At 28.2% G+C, this 17,996-nt stretch overlaps 1 protein-coding gene and 1 pseudogene across 1 annotated transcript; one reads left to right on the top strand and one right to left on the bottom strand.

The window, feature by feature from the left end:
• Positions 1 to 1,398: 1,398 nt before the first annotated feature.
• Positions 1,399 to 5,089, top strand: LOC129302574 (cold-responsive protein kinase 1-like; annotated as a pseudogene).
• A 1,032-nt stretch (positions 5,090 to 6,121) lies between these two features.
• Positions 6,122 to 9,078, bottom strand: LOC129303311 (protein DJ-1 homolog D-like). Its single transcript, XM_054942536.1, is given in 6 exon segments — positions 6,122 to 6,593; positions 7,353 to 7,631; positions 7,633 to 7,716; positions 8,178 to 8,618; positions 8,724 to 8,840; positions 8,959 to 9,078. Coding segments are annotated over 6 exon segments (1,125 nt in total). The 5' UTR covers positions 8,974 to 9,078; the 3' UTR covers positions 6,122 to 6,404.
• Positions 9,079 to 17,996: the final 8,918 nt, after the last annotated feature.

The raw sequence follows: 17,996 nt of genomic DNA, 5'->3' as shown, positions 1-17,996 counted from the left end.
TTATATTGTTCAATAATAAAGTTACCACAAAACTCACAATCTCATTAGTTTGAGCCAAATTAAACACAAAACAATATTTGATGCATCTATCAACAATTCGTGGGGAATCACTTATCTAGCACTAGCGGATTGTTAGTTAACAAATGGGGGATTATGTATTTTATATATAACAAATTTTATTTTATTTTTCTTGATATATTTTTTCCTTGATTGATTTACTAAATTTAATTTTGTATATAAAAATTAAATCAAAGCCAATGGTAATTTTTCTTTTTATAATATTTTTTAAAGCAATTTTGGTTCGGCTAATCATTACTTGGAATTCAAGAATTACAAGGCTACAAAACGGAACTCTATAGTTAATTTTTTATCTAAAATTTATAATGTTTTAGAAGTATGAACACAAAAATTAGTTTATATATATAAACTTCTTTTGGGTTATCTTATGTTTTTTTTATCGGTGTCCCAATGGGGATGAATGATTGGATGAACAGGGTCCCCAAGCTATCTCAGTTATCTTAATCTTTTTGCGAAATGATCTTTCTTTTTTTTTTTTATAATCTTTGTAAAATAATCTTAAAAAATTTCTAAGGATCATAATTTAAATAAACTATTTATATACATTGAATATAACTTCTTTGTTTTTTTGAACATTGAACATAATTAAATGATAGAGTATTGCCTGTGCATTTTTGGAAGAAGCAAAATGGTACGAGCATGATTGTTTAGAGCATCCCTCACAAAACAGTAGAATAATTAATCCATGATTCCATTCTTTGAATAAGCTGCATAATTCAGTTTATTAATAAATGTTTAATTATCCGTCATGCTACTCCACTATCTTTCCCTGTCTTTGTTTATATTCTTTTCAATTTATACTATACACGCACACGTACATGTATACATATTCATATACTCTCTCCATTAAAAATTTAAGGTATTTTTTTAAAAGGTTGAATGTTGAAAAATATTTTTAATTTTTAATATGTAATCATTATCTTTTTTTTTTCAGAAGTATTCTTATTGAATAAATCACTTTATATTTATTTTAAGGTTAACCCATATTAAATAAGAGTAATATAAAAAATATAATTAATTTGAAATAATTATCTTACATTTTTAATTTTTTAATGGAAGGAACATGGAACTATGCTTGTATGGATGCATATATATGCTTCGTTTGAAGTAAATTTCTCTTCTGGGTGCTTGATAAAATTAAAGCTACATGAGTCATAATTGAATTGGCTTATAACACAACACAATTTAACATAGTGAATTCCATAACTAGTGTGGGCTTATCATTTTATAATAGTTTGTGAAAAAATTAATTTCGTTCATATATAAACAATATTTTATTAAAAGAAATTAAGAAACCCTTTTGGGATTTTTTATGTGAAAATGAGGTTTTCTACCTACAGACTTAAAGAAAATGACAATTAAGGATCCTATTTAAGTTAGTTAATTTTAATTATGAACCTTCAATTGTTGAAATTTCATTGACGGACCACTGAGAGCAATCTCACTTTCAAGTGATTTACCTTATTTAAAATTCACGACTGATTATATTCGATTTCAATAGTCTCGTTTCAAACTTGAATTAATTTAAATTTTTCTTCTTTTTCCATAACTAGACAATTGAAGTTGTGTGTAATTAGATGTGAATTCCAAGTAAATTATCTGGAAAAGCCGATGGGATAAAACAACTACTGAGAGACATTTCTTTTCCCCGATGATTTGTCTGGCTTTCCAAGTGATCTAACTAAAATTTACAACTGATTATCTGCAATTTCAATAGCTTCATTCATACCTTAGATTTATTCCAAGAAAAACATGGAGGATTACTCATCTGATCTGGAAGTGGATGCATACTTATTGCAAATCATACTCCCTCTTTTTATGAATATTTTTTAAGGTTTTATGTTTCATTTTATAAAGCATTTTGCAAAATGTTAAGAGTAATTATTGTGTATATCCTGAAAATGCTCCTAACAAATAAACAAATAAAATTACTTGACCCTCATATAGTTGGTCTATTTCTTCATTAATAAGAGTCAATTGTATTGAATGGAGAGTATACTGAGAATATTGACCAGTTTTAGGAACATTAACTAATTGCATTGGTCTGTATGATTGCTATGTGAGAAAATTTGAAGTAGAATACACTGATATGATTCATTAGGTATGAGAGCAGCAGTTTCTATGATCAGACAACACAACCTGGGAATGGCATGGCTTGTGGGAAGCAAACATCAGGAGATAAGACAACATTTGACTCAACAGTTGAAAAAGTGCTAATGAATCTCCAAACAGCAACACCCAGAATTCCTGGTTTCTTTGCAGCCACAAAGACTCAAGTACCTAACAATGGTCCTACTATTTATGCCGTTGCTCAATGTGTTGATTCTGTCACAGAGAGTGGCTGCCTTGATTGCTTGAAGGTTGGAAACAACAATCTGCAGATGTGCCTTCCCACATTGGAGGGTAGGGCTTTTGATGCTGGCTGCTTCATGAGATACTCCACCTCTTCCTTCTTTCCTGATAACCAGACCATTGGTGATTTCACACCCTTCTTGACACAAGGTTCAGTTCATCTGTAGGATTCAATATCTGCCTTTTGTTTTATGATTTTTAAGGTTAAAGGAAACATTTACCCTTAACCTATAGGTCCAGGAGCATCTAAAACCCTAAACTTATTTTTGGTGCAATATTCCTCTTTAATATTTAAAAATGGTGCAATTTCACCTTTACCATTAACAAAAATTAACTTTGATCGTTAGTTGATTAAAAAATTATAGAAAATGATCTCAAAAGGACCCAGAAAATTACAAATAAATACTATATAAAAATTTATAATTTTTAGTTCTATTTGTAATTTTTGAATTCTTTTTCTATAATATCTAATCAACTAATGATTAAAGTTAACGTTTGTTAATAGTAGGGGACAATATTACACTATTTTTAAATGTTAAAAAGGAATGTTATACCAAATATGAGTTTAGAATTTTAGACACTCCTAAACCTATAATTTAAGAGAAAAATTGCCATTTAATCCTAGTTTTTAAGTGTTGGGGGTGGAAAATGAGGTTGTTTTTTTTTCCTGTCTTATAGGTTCAAGCAAGAAGAGAGCTATTATTGGTGGGGTTGTAGGAGGTGTAGCTTTTCTTTTGATAGTTCTTGCAGTGTTTCTTTTGATTAAACAATCAATGAGACCAAAGACAAAGAGGGTTCCCAGAGGTGAGACTACTTGGAATGGCTCAAATTACCCACACTGATTTGTTCATTTGTTAAGGGTTTTCAACTTGTGCTTACCTTAACAGGTGACATATTAGGAGCAACGGAGCTGAAAGGCCCAGTTAATTACAGGTATAAGGATTTGAAGATTGCAACAAAAAATTTCAGTGAACAAAATAAATTAGGAGAAGGAGGATTTGGTGATGTTTACAAGGTAAAACTTGTGTGCGTTTTTTTTCTTTTTCATATTTCAATCTAGTCTTGAACAAATATGTTTCTAAGTGAATCTGTAAAAGGTTGTATTTCCAAAGACAAAAGCAGAACTTCTGAATCACTTTCATGATTGAAATTCTTAATCACCATGGACAGGGCACTCTAAAGAATGGAAAATAGTTGCTGTCAAGAGATTAGCTTTAGGCAACCATAAGAGGATAGAGGAAGATTTTGAAAGTGAAGTGAAGCTCATAAGTAATGTTCATCATCGAAATCTTGTTCGGCTTTTGGGATGTTGCAGTAACGGCCAAGAGAAAATCCTTGTTTATGAATACATGAAGAACAACAGTCTTGACAAATTCTTATTTGGTACCTCTTATCAACCATTAAGTTCTTACCATCAATTGTTTGTTCATAACGTGGATATATTTTCTATGCAGCATTGCAGCAATATATCATCAACGTTTCTAACAGAAACTTAACCAGATGTTATAGTTCTATTGAAAAACTTGGAAAACATTTGTGTTGGTCTACAATTGAAACATTTTGAGAATCGATTTCATGTTTCATTCTTCCTCTTTCCTTACCCTTCAATGTAAACTTTGGAAACAGGTCAAAACAAAGGTTCTCTCAACTGGAAACAACGATATGAAATAATTTTAGGCACGGCAAAAGGTTTGGCCTATTTACATGAGGAATTTTATGCATGTATCATACATAGAGATATAAAAAGTAACAACATCCTCTTAGATGATCATCTTCAGCCTAGAATTTCTGATTTTGGATTGGCAAGACTTCTACCAACAGACCAGTCTCATCTTAGCACAAAATTTGCAGGAACATTGTAAGTTGAAATTCTACATTTGTTTAATCTTCTAAACTTCTACTATATTAAATGTCTCACATAAGACATCAATAATATTTATGCATCAGTCAATGGACCAGCCTTGTTGCATTAGTCTATTTCAGATTTTGTTGTATTGCGATATTTACATGTTTTTGTCTCCATCATTGTCCTTATGATTGCCATGAATAATATGCATTTGTTAGAGGATACACTGCACCTGAGTATGCAATTCACGGCCAATTATCAGAAAAGGTTGATACCTATAGTTATGGAGTTGTAGTTCTAGAAATCATCAGTGGCCAAAAAAGCAGTGAATTAAAGGTTGATCCTGATGTTGAAGGCGAATTCCTACTGCAACAAGTAAGACACTCCTGCACTTAAGAAAACTTAGATGCAATTTTAAGATTTTTTCAAAAAACCACCCAAAGTTTTGTCATGTTTTGTCTTCCCCCTTATTCTCTAAGACACTTTGATACGTGGCAGGCTTGGAAACTATATGAGAAAGGCATGCACTTAAAGTTGGTGGACAATACCTTAGACCCTAATGACTATGATCCAGAAGAAGTGAAGAAAATCATAGAGATTGGTTTGCTTTGTACCCAAGCATCTCCTGTAATAAGGCCAACAATGTCTGAAGTTGTTCTCCTGCTTAAAAGCAAGGGCTTATTGGAGCACATGAAACCCACCATGCCTATCTTTGTTGAAACTAATTTGAGGTCTAGAGAAGGCACCTTCACGTCAGCTTCGTTCCTTCAATCTAATGCTACAGCCTCCACTATTACCCTATCAGGCAGATGATAGTATTATACCAAAAGGGGGAAAAAATTACAGTTGAGAGTGAATTAGACTCTTGGGAGTTTTAACCCAAAAATGCAAAAAGTAAAAATGTAAAGTTCTTCAATTATTTTTACTGTTGTGTTGTGAATAGGAATTAATTCTTGACATAAAGCTTAACATCAATTTTGCTGTCTCTACCATAATATAAATAAACTACAAAGAACCTCTATCAGATATGAGATGTTATATTCTGAAGCCTCTGCCATAACTGCAATCACAAATATATAGAGAATTTATGACAGCTTATGCTTCCTGACTTTATGGGACAGGAAGGCCTGCCTATCTATGCACTAGGAATATCTAATCCTTAAAATCTCTAAAAGTTGTTGAAAACCAAATATTTGGCTCGAGCGGCATGTGTACTACCCACTAAGTTTTGTCCTGCAAGTAACTTTGTGATTTGTCCAGTGAATATTGCTAGGTGCCCCGAAAGTTTAGCTTAACTTAACAAATTTGAGTTAAATCAGTTAAAAGAGGGGCACTTAGAGCCATCCCATGCTATCATTCTCCACACCAACATTTCTTTTGTTCCCTAAAAGTTGAGTTAAATCAGTTCTTATAAAAATATATACATATCACTATTAACAAATACCAAAACAGTGTTGGGAATCTTTTTTCACAATTAAAAAGTTTTTTGATATCATATATTTATATTATAATTAATAAGTAAGTATTCTTCTTTATTATCTTTTGTTTATCCAAGAGGACAAGAGATGTTTCTTATCTATAAAATCTTCTTTTTTTTTTTTTGGACAAAAAATTTTCTATCCCATTCTCTCCTACATACCAAATGAGCTATCATATACACACTCATGCTTGGTCATCAAAATTTTTTATTCAGATTTTCCCAAACTCTCTTAAGCAATCTTGACTTTTTTGTTTTATCATTTTCTAATAAATAATTTTAAAAACTCTCATAAACGCATTTTTCCATGTAACATACTTGACAAAGATACTCCATAAATATCAGAAATAGACTACAATACACACCAATGACCAAACTAACAGGCCAGGACACATTTACACTAAGATGCATAATTTTGTTCGGCAAACTATGTAACAAACTATGTAAATAGCCACCTAGAAATCTCCTGGCCAAAGTAACAGATTACATAGAAAGAAAGACGGCAACTTTATTCCATTATACAAAAGCCAACTGTTAGCCTCACATAGTACACACTCACAAGTCTCTGTGGACATCTGAACATGCATACATAAGATAGGGACAAGGAGAAAGAGAGCCGGTGCCAAGTACATCCATGATACAAAAATAAAACTAGAAAGAGACATGAATACCAAGTAGTACCATCAACTGAGAAATGAACTCAGGATGCCCTGGCCATGCAGCTCCAGTCACCAAATTTCCATCAGTGAAGCATCGGTGTATTGGATCAGGTTCCAACCAAGTTGCTCCTGATAGAACTACATTAAGCTTCACAGCCGGGTATGCTGTGCATTTCCTTCCCTGTAAAAGTAATACAAGCACGTCATTTTAGCAGTGCATATGTGAAACAATGAATAACCTGAAATTTTTTTAATTCTGCACTAACAACTACAATAGGGGTATGATGAGAGTTTGAAATATTCAATGACTTTAGTGTTTTTCAACCTGGTTTCACCATTGAATGTTGTATAAGAAATAGGAGAATATGACTAACAAACAAGAGATAACTACTGGCATATTATTCCCATAGTCAACTAGAACCAGCCATCCTTTCAAAAGACAGAATTAATCAAAGAAATATCAATGGTTAGAATAACTACACACAACAATGCCATTTGATGGGTTGATGTACAAGTTAACACCCGTCCAGCCCAGATATTTTCAATTATGGATCATTTACTCAATTTTATAATGCTGGTCGATAAGAGATGGCAAAGATAAGCAAAGTATCTAAAGAAGATAGGATAACTGAGCCTGTATAAGTTGAGTATAAAGGAGAAGATACTAAACTGAGAAACAACAATAACAAGAATAACTAGCACACTGAAGTGATGGGACCAGAAATGTCAACCAAACATACAATCCAAATAAAACCAGATTTTGCCTTGAGTACATGGATTACTTAATATTTGAACTTCTAATTTAAATTCTTTAAGCACAAAAACAAAAAAAAAATAGGATGACAAATATAACATCTTCCTACAGTTGGCACTTGACAGCATATACTAAAATAGAACATAACAAACAGGGAGATCCAAATAAGTGAACCAGTAATTATACCTTCAGAACATCAGCAGCAGCTAAAATCTGTTGCCCATGGCAGATAGATGCCACTGGCTTCTTCTTTTCCATGAAATGTTTCACCAAGGCAACAACTGACTCATTCAAAGCCAAATACTCAGGGGCTCGGCCTCCAGGTATGACAAGAGCATCATAGCCCGAGGCATCCACATCATCATAGGTAGCATTTAAAGCAAAGTCATGTCCTGGCTTCTCACTGTAAGTTTGGTCGCCTTCAAAGTCATGAATGGCAGTTGGACAAGAATCACCAGCCTTTTTTATTGGGGCAAACTGCATCAACATGGCATCCTAAAGCCTGAAGAGAATGAAAAGGTACGGCTACCTCATAATCTTCCATGAAATCCTGCAATTGAAAATGTCCAATACAAAATATCTCCATCAATCCACACCAGCAAAAGTGACCAACAGCATGGAGATAAAATTATTCAACAGAAACCTTCTGTATTTAAGTACAAACTCGGCCCAAAACCCAATCCTTGACGCACAAATAAACCAATTAGCTCTATTCCTCAAAGCCTAAATCAAAAACCAATCAAAGTTCAGGTAAGTATAGGATTTCACGGTTCTTAACTTCTTCTTCTTCTTCTTCTTTTGGTAAGCACAAGGAGTAAACTCTGCTAATAGCAGAGACAGAGATTATCTCCTCTGAGGTTCAGAAAGCAAAGCCTACACCTCTCCCGATAAAGTTGCCATATAGTCAAAGAGTTAAGATTTGAACCCTCAACCAATCAAAGTTCAGGTATGTATATGATTTCATGGTTCTTAATTTCTATATGTAAGAAATATTAGATAACTTGAACATACCCCACAAAGAAGCAAAATCCTTTTGTTCGAGCCACTTATGTTGCCTCCTAAAGCTTTCACAATATGATGAATGAACTCCGGAAACCCGAAATATGCAGCTGCAGTGATGAGGTTACCATCAACCAGAGTCGACGACAAGCTTTCAGGTTCAACCCAATGAGCACCGGCAGCAACCAGCGCCGGTCTAACTGCAGGATATGCCGTGCACTTGCGACCTTTAACAGAGTCTGCAGCCGCCAGAATCAACTGGCCATGACAAGTCGCAGTGATTACCTTTCCAGAACTCGCAAAATCGGTCACCAACTTCAAAACATTTGGATCGTGAGCAAGATACTCAGGCGCCCTTCCACCCGGTAGTATCAAGCCATCATAGTTTTTGGCTTCGACTTCATCAAACGTTGCATTTAGTTGAAAATTGTGACCTCGAATCTCAGTGTAAGTCTGAAAGCAAGGAAATGCATGAATAAATCAACTTTGAAGATCAAATATCCAACACTGAATGCTAAATTATTGCCCAAACCAAAATAGACATCCCGTTATCGATACCTGATAAACAGACAACTGGTGGACGGCGGTGCGGCAGACATCACCGGCTTTCTTTCCCGGACAAACGGCATCGACGGAAACGCCGTAGGCTTGTAATGCTTGGAATGGAATCATCGTCTGCAAAACACCAATCAAAGAACCAAATAGAGTTAAGAAAGTAAGAAACGACCACAAAAGAAACTGAACTACAAAAAAAAAAAGGAATACTCAGGGAAGGAAGTGAAAGTTAAGGTACTTCGTAATCTTCCATGTAATCTCCGCAGAGAAGCAGAACCCTTTCTGAGCCATCGTCGGTATCGATAAGAATGCGGAGAACAAAAGAAGGCCTCACTTTTCAAGGGCCAGTGACACGGCGGAGAAGCTCTGGAAGAGTGTAAGGAAGTGGGGTGATGCATATAGAATGGGTTGGAAATCGTGGGTCCCAAGGATGTGCTTATCCTTATAACCATCTGGAGAACTCTGTTCAAAGTCTAGATAATCAGTATTAACTAAATAATTATCAGTATTAATATAAAGAAGGGTGGCGTGATTTTTATTTATCCAAGTATAATGATATTATTTATAAATTATTTCTATCAATTTTATTAATATTAATATAATAAAATTATAAAAAATAAAAATATATAAAATTTAAATATAACTTTTAAGTATTATAATATTATTTTTTTATTTTTTAAAAATAATTTAAAAATTTTAATTTAAAATAAAAGAATCTTATTAACTAATAATTTATAAAGTAAATTAAATTATATTTTTAAAAAGTAAATAATATATAAGACTGGAAGAGTATATAATAATTAATATATATTATAAATAAAAATTTAACATTAAATAAGATTTTTTAAATTAAATTTAAATCAAATTAAAAATAAAATTATTAAATTATTTTATATTTTTTTGTAAATTTTTATTTTAATAAATATAATATATAATAATACTTTTTTAATTTAAACTTAATTTGGATGGCTCATCCTCCGGATTTTCCTTAAGATAAGCAAACCTGACCATACCTGACCTAAAAAGAACCTATTATTTGGCCCAAATTCAAGGATAAGCCCTTCATCGTCGTCGTTCTGGAGGTGCTCTTCTCGAAAATCAATCTATGTATGTCACAAAGCACGTGTCAAAGTACCGTTTATCTACGGTGCTTTACCTTTTTTATAGATATATTTTAAAAAAATGTGAGCGTGAAACCTTCATTTAAAATTTAGTAAACTTCATTTATAAATAATTTTACTTTATGAGATTTGTATATAATTTTTATTTTTACTTTTTTACGTGGGTCTCAAAAAAATTAGCCCGGTCATTTTTTCCATCATTTAAGTTAAGCATTTCTTTTCATTTTTGTAAAGCAAAATGTATGGGAAGTCCGCCAAAAAAAATGCAAAAGACAAACAATGAAAAATTAGATTATGGGTATTTTAAAAATAGTGGGTGTGAACCAGCAATAAAATAAAAAATTTATTTATACAGATTTATTAAAAAGATAAGTGTGCAATCCTATAAAAAAATATTGTGTTAAATTAATTTAATGCATGATATAAATTCTAAATAAAATATTTTATTGTTTTTATTCTGAGTAAGAACAAGATAATAAATTATAGAATGAAATAAATTTTTATACTTTTATAAAATTATATTTTGCAACTTATAATTATAACACTATCATTGTTGTAGAATTATAACTTGAAAAACTTTGTCAGACTTGATTTTAAATGTTAAAAAGTGAGGTTAAACCTTTTTAAATTGATTGAATTTAAAAAATAGAAATAAGAGGCAAAATAATTAATTTAAATTTTTAAAAAAACTTAAACACAATAAAAATCACACTTCTTAAAATATTTCACTTTTTCCCTTGTCTAATATCTCGTGCATCATACCAGGTAAAATCTAGTTAAGTCAGATATTAAAATATGGAGGATGATACAAAAAAGAAGAGACACGAAGAAACATAAGGTGGGGAGCAACCTAGGAATGTGGTGCGTCCACATTCGTCGCTCATCAATTGTGATAAGCACCACATGCTCATTAAACGTGGTTCAATCTGAGCCTTTTATTTTATTTTAAAATATCTCATCATTTATTTAAATTAATTTTAAAATATTATGTTTATTAATAAAAATTATGAAAAGTTTAATATTGAATTAAGATTATAGTATATTTAAATGATTAATTCTTAAAATTTTACATTTTTAATATTAAATTAAATTATTTAAATTATATTTGAACTGTCTTGGATATTTTGGATAGTCAAATTATGAATTATGTAATTTTTATTGTTAAATTTATCATTTAGATTAAATCTATACTAACTAAATCAATAATAAATAATTTATTAAAAAATTATATAATTTTTTATTTTAATAAATAAAATAAAAATTTTGAAATTTGATAATTCAAGTCTCTTGGAGATGATAAGTATCATCATACTCATTCACTGATAAATATAAAAAACAATTCAGAATTAATATTAAAATTTTTATAATTTTTATATTAATAAACAAAATATTTAAAAAATTATTTTAAATGAACGATAAAAATCACTTTAAAATAAAATGAAAGGCTGAGATTGAGCAGCGCGAGCGCTCACCAACGTGTTCGCTAGATGGATAATGTCGTATCTTTTCGGTCAGCAATTTTTCCCCAACTTTTCAAGTCAGCATTTACTCTCACTAATGGCAATTTGACTGCAATTCTACAGCAAAATTATAATATATATTTCCTCATATGCTACATTTTTAAAAGTATTTCTTCATGTACTCTACAATTTAAAAATTAGTTTGATGCTTATTGAGTTCCAAAAAAAAAATTCATATAAAACTATGGAATTTGACTATAATCAAGTTAAGTTCTATATTTTAGTAAAAAAAAAATAGTTGATGTAAGAAGCTGATAGTCTTCTCTATTCTTTTTTCTTTGCATGAATAATTATCTATTTCTTCTTATGTTTTATTCTATTGTTCCCGTATCTTGAAAAGTCTGGAGGTATTGTCACCTCCTACTTAGACTAATACGAATTTTCACCTTGTGTGATTGTTATCTATGCAGATTTAAATATAATTTTATATTTAAAACTATAAAAATACCCATGCAATGCACGGGTTTTATACTATAGTTTTTATAAATAAGTTCGAAAGAATACCTTGTATAAATATTTTATCCATAGATATCATCATATATGTATTGGAGCTGTATAATTATAATCATTATATTATATATACATATTCAAGTAAGCAAATGGTAAAAACTAAATCCATGTTGTGTAAATAGATATGATGGAGGTAAATTAATAAACTTTTATAATTATTTAAATCAAATTATCAAATACAACCTTATAAACGACATTAAAAGTTATATTTTTATGGTAACTATCCTCATCAAGAACTAATATTTTTAGACTCTCCATGCTTTGAACATGAGAAACAACATATAATTGGTCATTGGTGAAAATAGGATGAGTTATGTACAAAATTAATATGACACGAGATCAAATCCCAACTCTTATTAATGGAAACTGCAAAGACTAACATTATGAGAAACTACTTCCTTCTCATAATAAATGACAATCTTAAATCAATAGACATATAACAATACCTGGTATACATATTTTCATCCTTGTAGTTGACCCCAGACATTTATTAGGCTTCAATAACATGTTTTTTTAGCTTGTGTAACTATAAGACGTGTATCATTGTACAACCCATAAACTTCTCAATGTTTCAGTTCACATTAAAATTAGGGCACCCACTTTAAGTCTTATTTCATAATTCAGGAGTTTGACATTGTAATTTAATTTAGAAAATGTGTAGAATGCAAGTCATTACGTAAATTCATATCTCCAACATTTTAATAACACTATCAAAGCTTGTACACAACTTTCTCTCAAAAAGTAAGGATAACAAGTATTTGTTTACTTCTTCTTCAATCACAACCTACATAAGAGCTAATACAACCATATCTTTAAATATGAAAGAATTATATATACTGGCAAGGAAAATCGAGAAAATTGAATTAATAATAGACTTTACGATTATCTTAACCATCCTATACAAATCATCTAGAATTTTAATATTCATAAATCCTTCATTAGCTCCAGCAGTTGTTTCATCATCACCAATTGAGATAATCCAATTAGCAAAATTTTAAGAGCACTAATAGATACTTCATTATTTGTTTATAGAAGTCTCATGTCTATTGTTAGTGTCAAAAGTTAACAATTGTCCCAAAATAAAAAGTTAATGGTTACAAAACTAATGTCTTCTCTTGACCTACCTAGAATAATAGGAAGGGTTAAATAAGGGTTACAAAATTATTGAAGAATACCAAAATAAAATCTTACATTTATATAAATCAGTCATGCAAAAAAGACTCGAGGATTTTACAAAATTAAAGGTTAAATGGCAAATTTTTCTTTGAACTATAGGTTCAAAAGCATTTGATACTCTAATTTATTTTGGCATAATATCCTCCTTCAATCTTTAAAAACAGTATAATATTATCTCTAACAGTTAATTAATAACATCTTTGATTGTTAGTTTACTCAAAAATACTAAAAAGAATCTCAAAAATATAGAAAATTTTCTTGGTCCTTTTTTATATTTTTTAGTCATTATCTATATTTTTGGATCTTTTATAATGATTTCTTATTCAACTAACATTTGAAGTTAATTTTTATTAACGTTTAGAGTGACATTGCCCTTTAACTCTAATCAAATCAATAAGTGTGAAAAAAAATAGTAAGCAACAGCACTTATTTATAATTGGTATAATATCTAAATGGGAGGAAAATTTGATTAAATTTGATAATTTTGTCTAAATTATAGATCTTCTTGACTATATTGGTTGAATTTTTGAAATTCAAGTAGAATTTTTTGATATCTATAAAATTATATTAAATATTGTCAACCATATTTTTTTTGAACTTATATAGATCTAAAAAAAGAATACGTTAATTTAGAGTGCTCAAAAAGGAACACATATCACAATTGAAATATACACAAAATGAACATAGGTATTCAAATGACTACTTATTAAATAATTTATTGTTTAGTCAATTTAATAACTTCTCACAACCTCTCACTAAAATATTTTATATCTGAGATTAATTAAATAATTGAATAACTTTCAAAATTTAAATTATATTTAGTATAAATAATTATTATGAGTAACTTTAATTTTAAAATTTGAAATTGAATCCATCTTTAAATTTCAAGCAAATACATCTTCAAATTAACTAAGACAAAAGTTGATTACATAAAATAAATGTTAATCCATCAATGTAAATATTTAAAATTATATTTTAAAATAAATTTAGATATATAATATATATTTATATATATATATATATATATATAATTGTGACCACCCTTCTAGTTTGTTTGCTTATAAAATATTTAAAGTTAGTAGTTCAAACCTATTTACAACAACAAAGCCTAGCTTCTTAAGTACAAAATCATATAAGAGATGCACATAAAGCTATTAAAATGAGTTGGCTCAATTCTTATAATTTGACCTTTAAGAATTCAAGCTCATAAATTAACTTTTTTAATTTTTTTTCAAGTCTGACTTTTATTAATAGGATTTAGGACTAGCTTGAAGCTCATATAATTTTTTTATTTTTTAAATAAAAATTTTTTAATTATACTAATATATATATATATATATATATGTATATATTACAAATACCTTAATTAAATATCTAAAATTCAATAATAAACTTTGAAGTATAATTAAAATAATACAAACCCTAGATATAATATAAGCTATATAAGTCCTAACTTTCTATCATCCAAAGATAAATATAATATTAAAATACTTTGATAGAAATGTATTATAACTAAAATTATTAATATGATCTGAAATTAATTAGTTGTAATTTAACATATATTCAATTTAATTGAAATATTTTTTATTTGATATGAATCATACAATTACATCCAAAAACTGTTATTGGTGACTTTTAAAAATTCATATAATATTGCATACATAAAATAAAAATCTATAGACAAAAAAGCCATATATATATATATAATAAAAATAAATAAATTCAATTATTAAAAATATATCTTAATAAAAATATTTTTTCAAAAAAATTAATTTTAAAAACAAAAATTCTTGTTTAAAAATAAAATAAAACAAATTACATAGAAAATACTTTTGAAAAGCATCATTAAAAAATAATTAAATTTAAAATACTAAATTGTAATATCTAATACAAAAAATACAAAAAATATAAATAAAAAAATTAAATTTTTAAAAAATCTTAATTGATTAGAATTAATATTTATATTTAATTGATTAGAATTATATATATATTTATATATTTAATAAAAAATTCAAAGTTATATAATTTTTTTGTATCCATTTAAATTGATTAAAATAAATAATTTATATATTTTATTATTTTATTTTTCAAACAAACGCACCAGTCAAGTATAATATATTACGTCAATTTTATTATTGTACAAGAATAAAAAATAATGCAATTAATCCATTTTAAATTGTTCAATTTAAAATTCAAATAGATAAATATAGTTAAAATAAAATTAAAAATAAAAATGGTATGTTATTTCAAACCCAACTTCACACCCAAATCTATCAAATAAATTGGTTCAAAAGGATAAATAATTTTTTTAAATTTATTTATTTTATTTGATAAGCGAGTTACACATATTAAATAAACAATTTATTATTTTCAAAAACTTGACATATTAAATAAAATTATCATTACTTTACTTTTTAATTATCTTAAACTAATTCCATATATTATATAAGATAGTCAAGAAATTGTTATATAAAATAAGATTATTTAATATATGTACACAATCTTTATATATTAAATAATATTAGATAGTCTACAATTAAAGTTCTTGAATTGATAACAAAGAATTAAGATAGGGTATTATCTTAAAAGTTAAATAGAGTTTTTAAAGAACAAATTTAGAAAATTTAAATATATACCAACTAAGTAATTATCATTCGTTACTTTTCTATCTGTAAGTTTCTGGATATGTTAACAAAATTAAATTCAAAATGATAGATGGATGGAATCCATCTAAGAATGCAATTTAATATAAAGAAGCTAATCCTGTAAGAATGATCTATTGTCTGATATAATCAAGAGCACTGGGAACATGCAACATATCTCTAGAACATCTCACAAAAGACTTCCAAATGATGCAGAGATTTTGGCCACCGTATAGTAATGTTGTCCTATAGATAGGATAAGTATCATATATTGGATGTAATTGATGAGATCCAAATTATAAAAAACAAATACAAAAAACATAAACACTTACTCAAATATCCTGAAGACCAATTTAACACCCATTAGATTTTTAAATATATTTCTATCTAGCAATCTCTAAACATGAATCACTTTAAACCACAATGTGTTAATCCTTTTTTGTTATATTAATGATGCAAATTGCATGCATCTTAGATATAGAAGAAGCCATTGATAGCATGAATAATAGTTAAGAGGAGAACAAACCAAACGTGATTAGAGAAGTGAGACGGACGTGAAAGTGTAAAATGTGCTATGACCTAATCTAGTAATTTATAATTGAACAAGGCTAATTGGGAGAAAAAATTAAGGGGTATTTTTAAAAATCAAGATGATAGACATTATATTTATTTTTGTAAGTATAGATATTTAATGTATTTGATTTTAACAAATTTCATATTTCATAAGGGCCTTTCAACATTTTAGTATTATCTAAAATTAACATCTCAATATTCTCCACAAATAACAAACGATAGTTCTAAATATTTTATTGTTAAATAAATTAATATCTATATTATGAAATTTATAATATGTGAAATTTTACATCATGAGATCCAAAGTATTAAATAGATTAATATCTATACTTTATCATATTTATAATTCTCTAAAATCATGAGGATACTCTAAATATCAAACACATATTCCTTTCTCTAAAATATTTAAACATATAAATATTAATTTAAATTTAAATACCAATATATTGCATATATATACTCGATCATATGAACCTAGATTTTCAACATATCTTTAGAGTGGATGGAACTTTAATAGATAGATATTAATTTGAATTCAAATATGATGAGATTTGAATTTCAAATAGGTAAAAATAATTTTTTATATATATCTAAAAATTAGTAAGTCATCCCACACCTAACTCTAAACTTGAATACCATATTTTATATACATCAAAAAATAATAATTAGCCCGAACCCAACCCCTAATCTAATTCCAAAACAAAAATCATAGGAGAGACATCCCAAAGCACAGAATTACAGCAAACCTAAAATAAACACGTGATATTCTCTCGTAGCCTTTAACCCTATTTTTATATATATAATGATGATATCGCATTTCAAATCTGACATTTAAATTCATGCGTTTAAAATTCTTTATTTGAGCAATTTAAAAAGTTTCAAATGAAAGAGAGAGATAAAATGATATTTAAAACAAAAATAAAAATGAAAGTGATGTGTTAGCTTTTTTTTTTATTGATGAGAAACAGGAAGTGGAGATAAGGAGATACGGAGATATCAATAATAAAAACATGAAAAATTTGGATTAATGAGTTTTACACTAGTGTGTTTTGATTAATAAAAATTGAATTGGATCAAATCTCTTTTTTTTGGTATACAAAAATTTAAGTTTCAAATTTAAATTATCTATTTTTATTATATTTCTTCTGTAGTTTCAAATTTTCTTTGTACCATAGTCAATTAAAATTTCAATTATTTCAAATAGTTCGTTCTGTGTTTTATTATTGATGTCTCCATGTCTTCTTATCTCTATTTCTTGTTTCTCATCAATTAAGAAATAGAAGTTAATACATCACTTTTAATTTTATTTTTGTTTTAAATATAACTTATCTCTCTCTTTCATTTGAAACTTTTTAAATTATCCAAATAAAGAATTTTAAACACATGAATTTTAAATGTCAAATTTGAAATGCGATATTTTAATATAAAAGTTATATCCAAATCCGCATAGATAACAATCACACAAGGTGGGGAATTCGTATTAGTCTAAGTAGGAGGTGACAATACCTCCAGATTTTTCAAGATACCGAATAATAGAACGAAACATAAGGAGAAATAGATAATTATTCATGTAAAGAAAAAGAATAGAGAAGACTGTTAGCTTGTCACATTAATTTTTTTAAATAAAGTATAGAACTTGGCATGCTTTTATATAAAAAAATTTTTGAAACTCAATATGCATCAACCAATTTTTAAATTTGTAATATACGGGAAAATATTTTTAAAAATGTAGTA

The sequence above is a fragment of the Prosopis cineraria genome, unplaced genomic scaffold (assembly GCF_029017545.1).
Source record: "Prosopis cineraria cultivar Desert tree isolate PC_DT_omini unplaced genomic scaffold, ASM2901754v1 PC2, whole genome shotgun sequence".
NCBI lineage: Eukaryota > Viridiplantae > Streptophyta > Magnoliopsida > Fabales > Fabaceae > Prosopis > Prosopis cineraria.
This window is presented reverse-complemented; position numbering and strand designations above follow the sequence as displayed.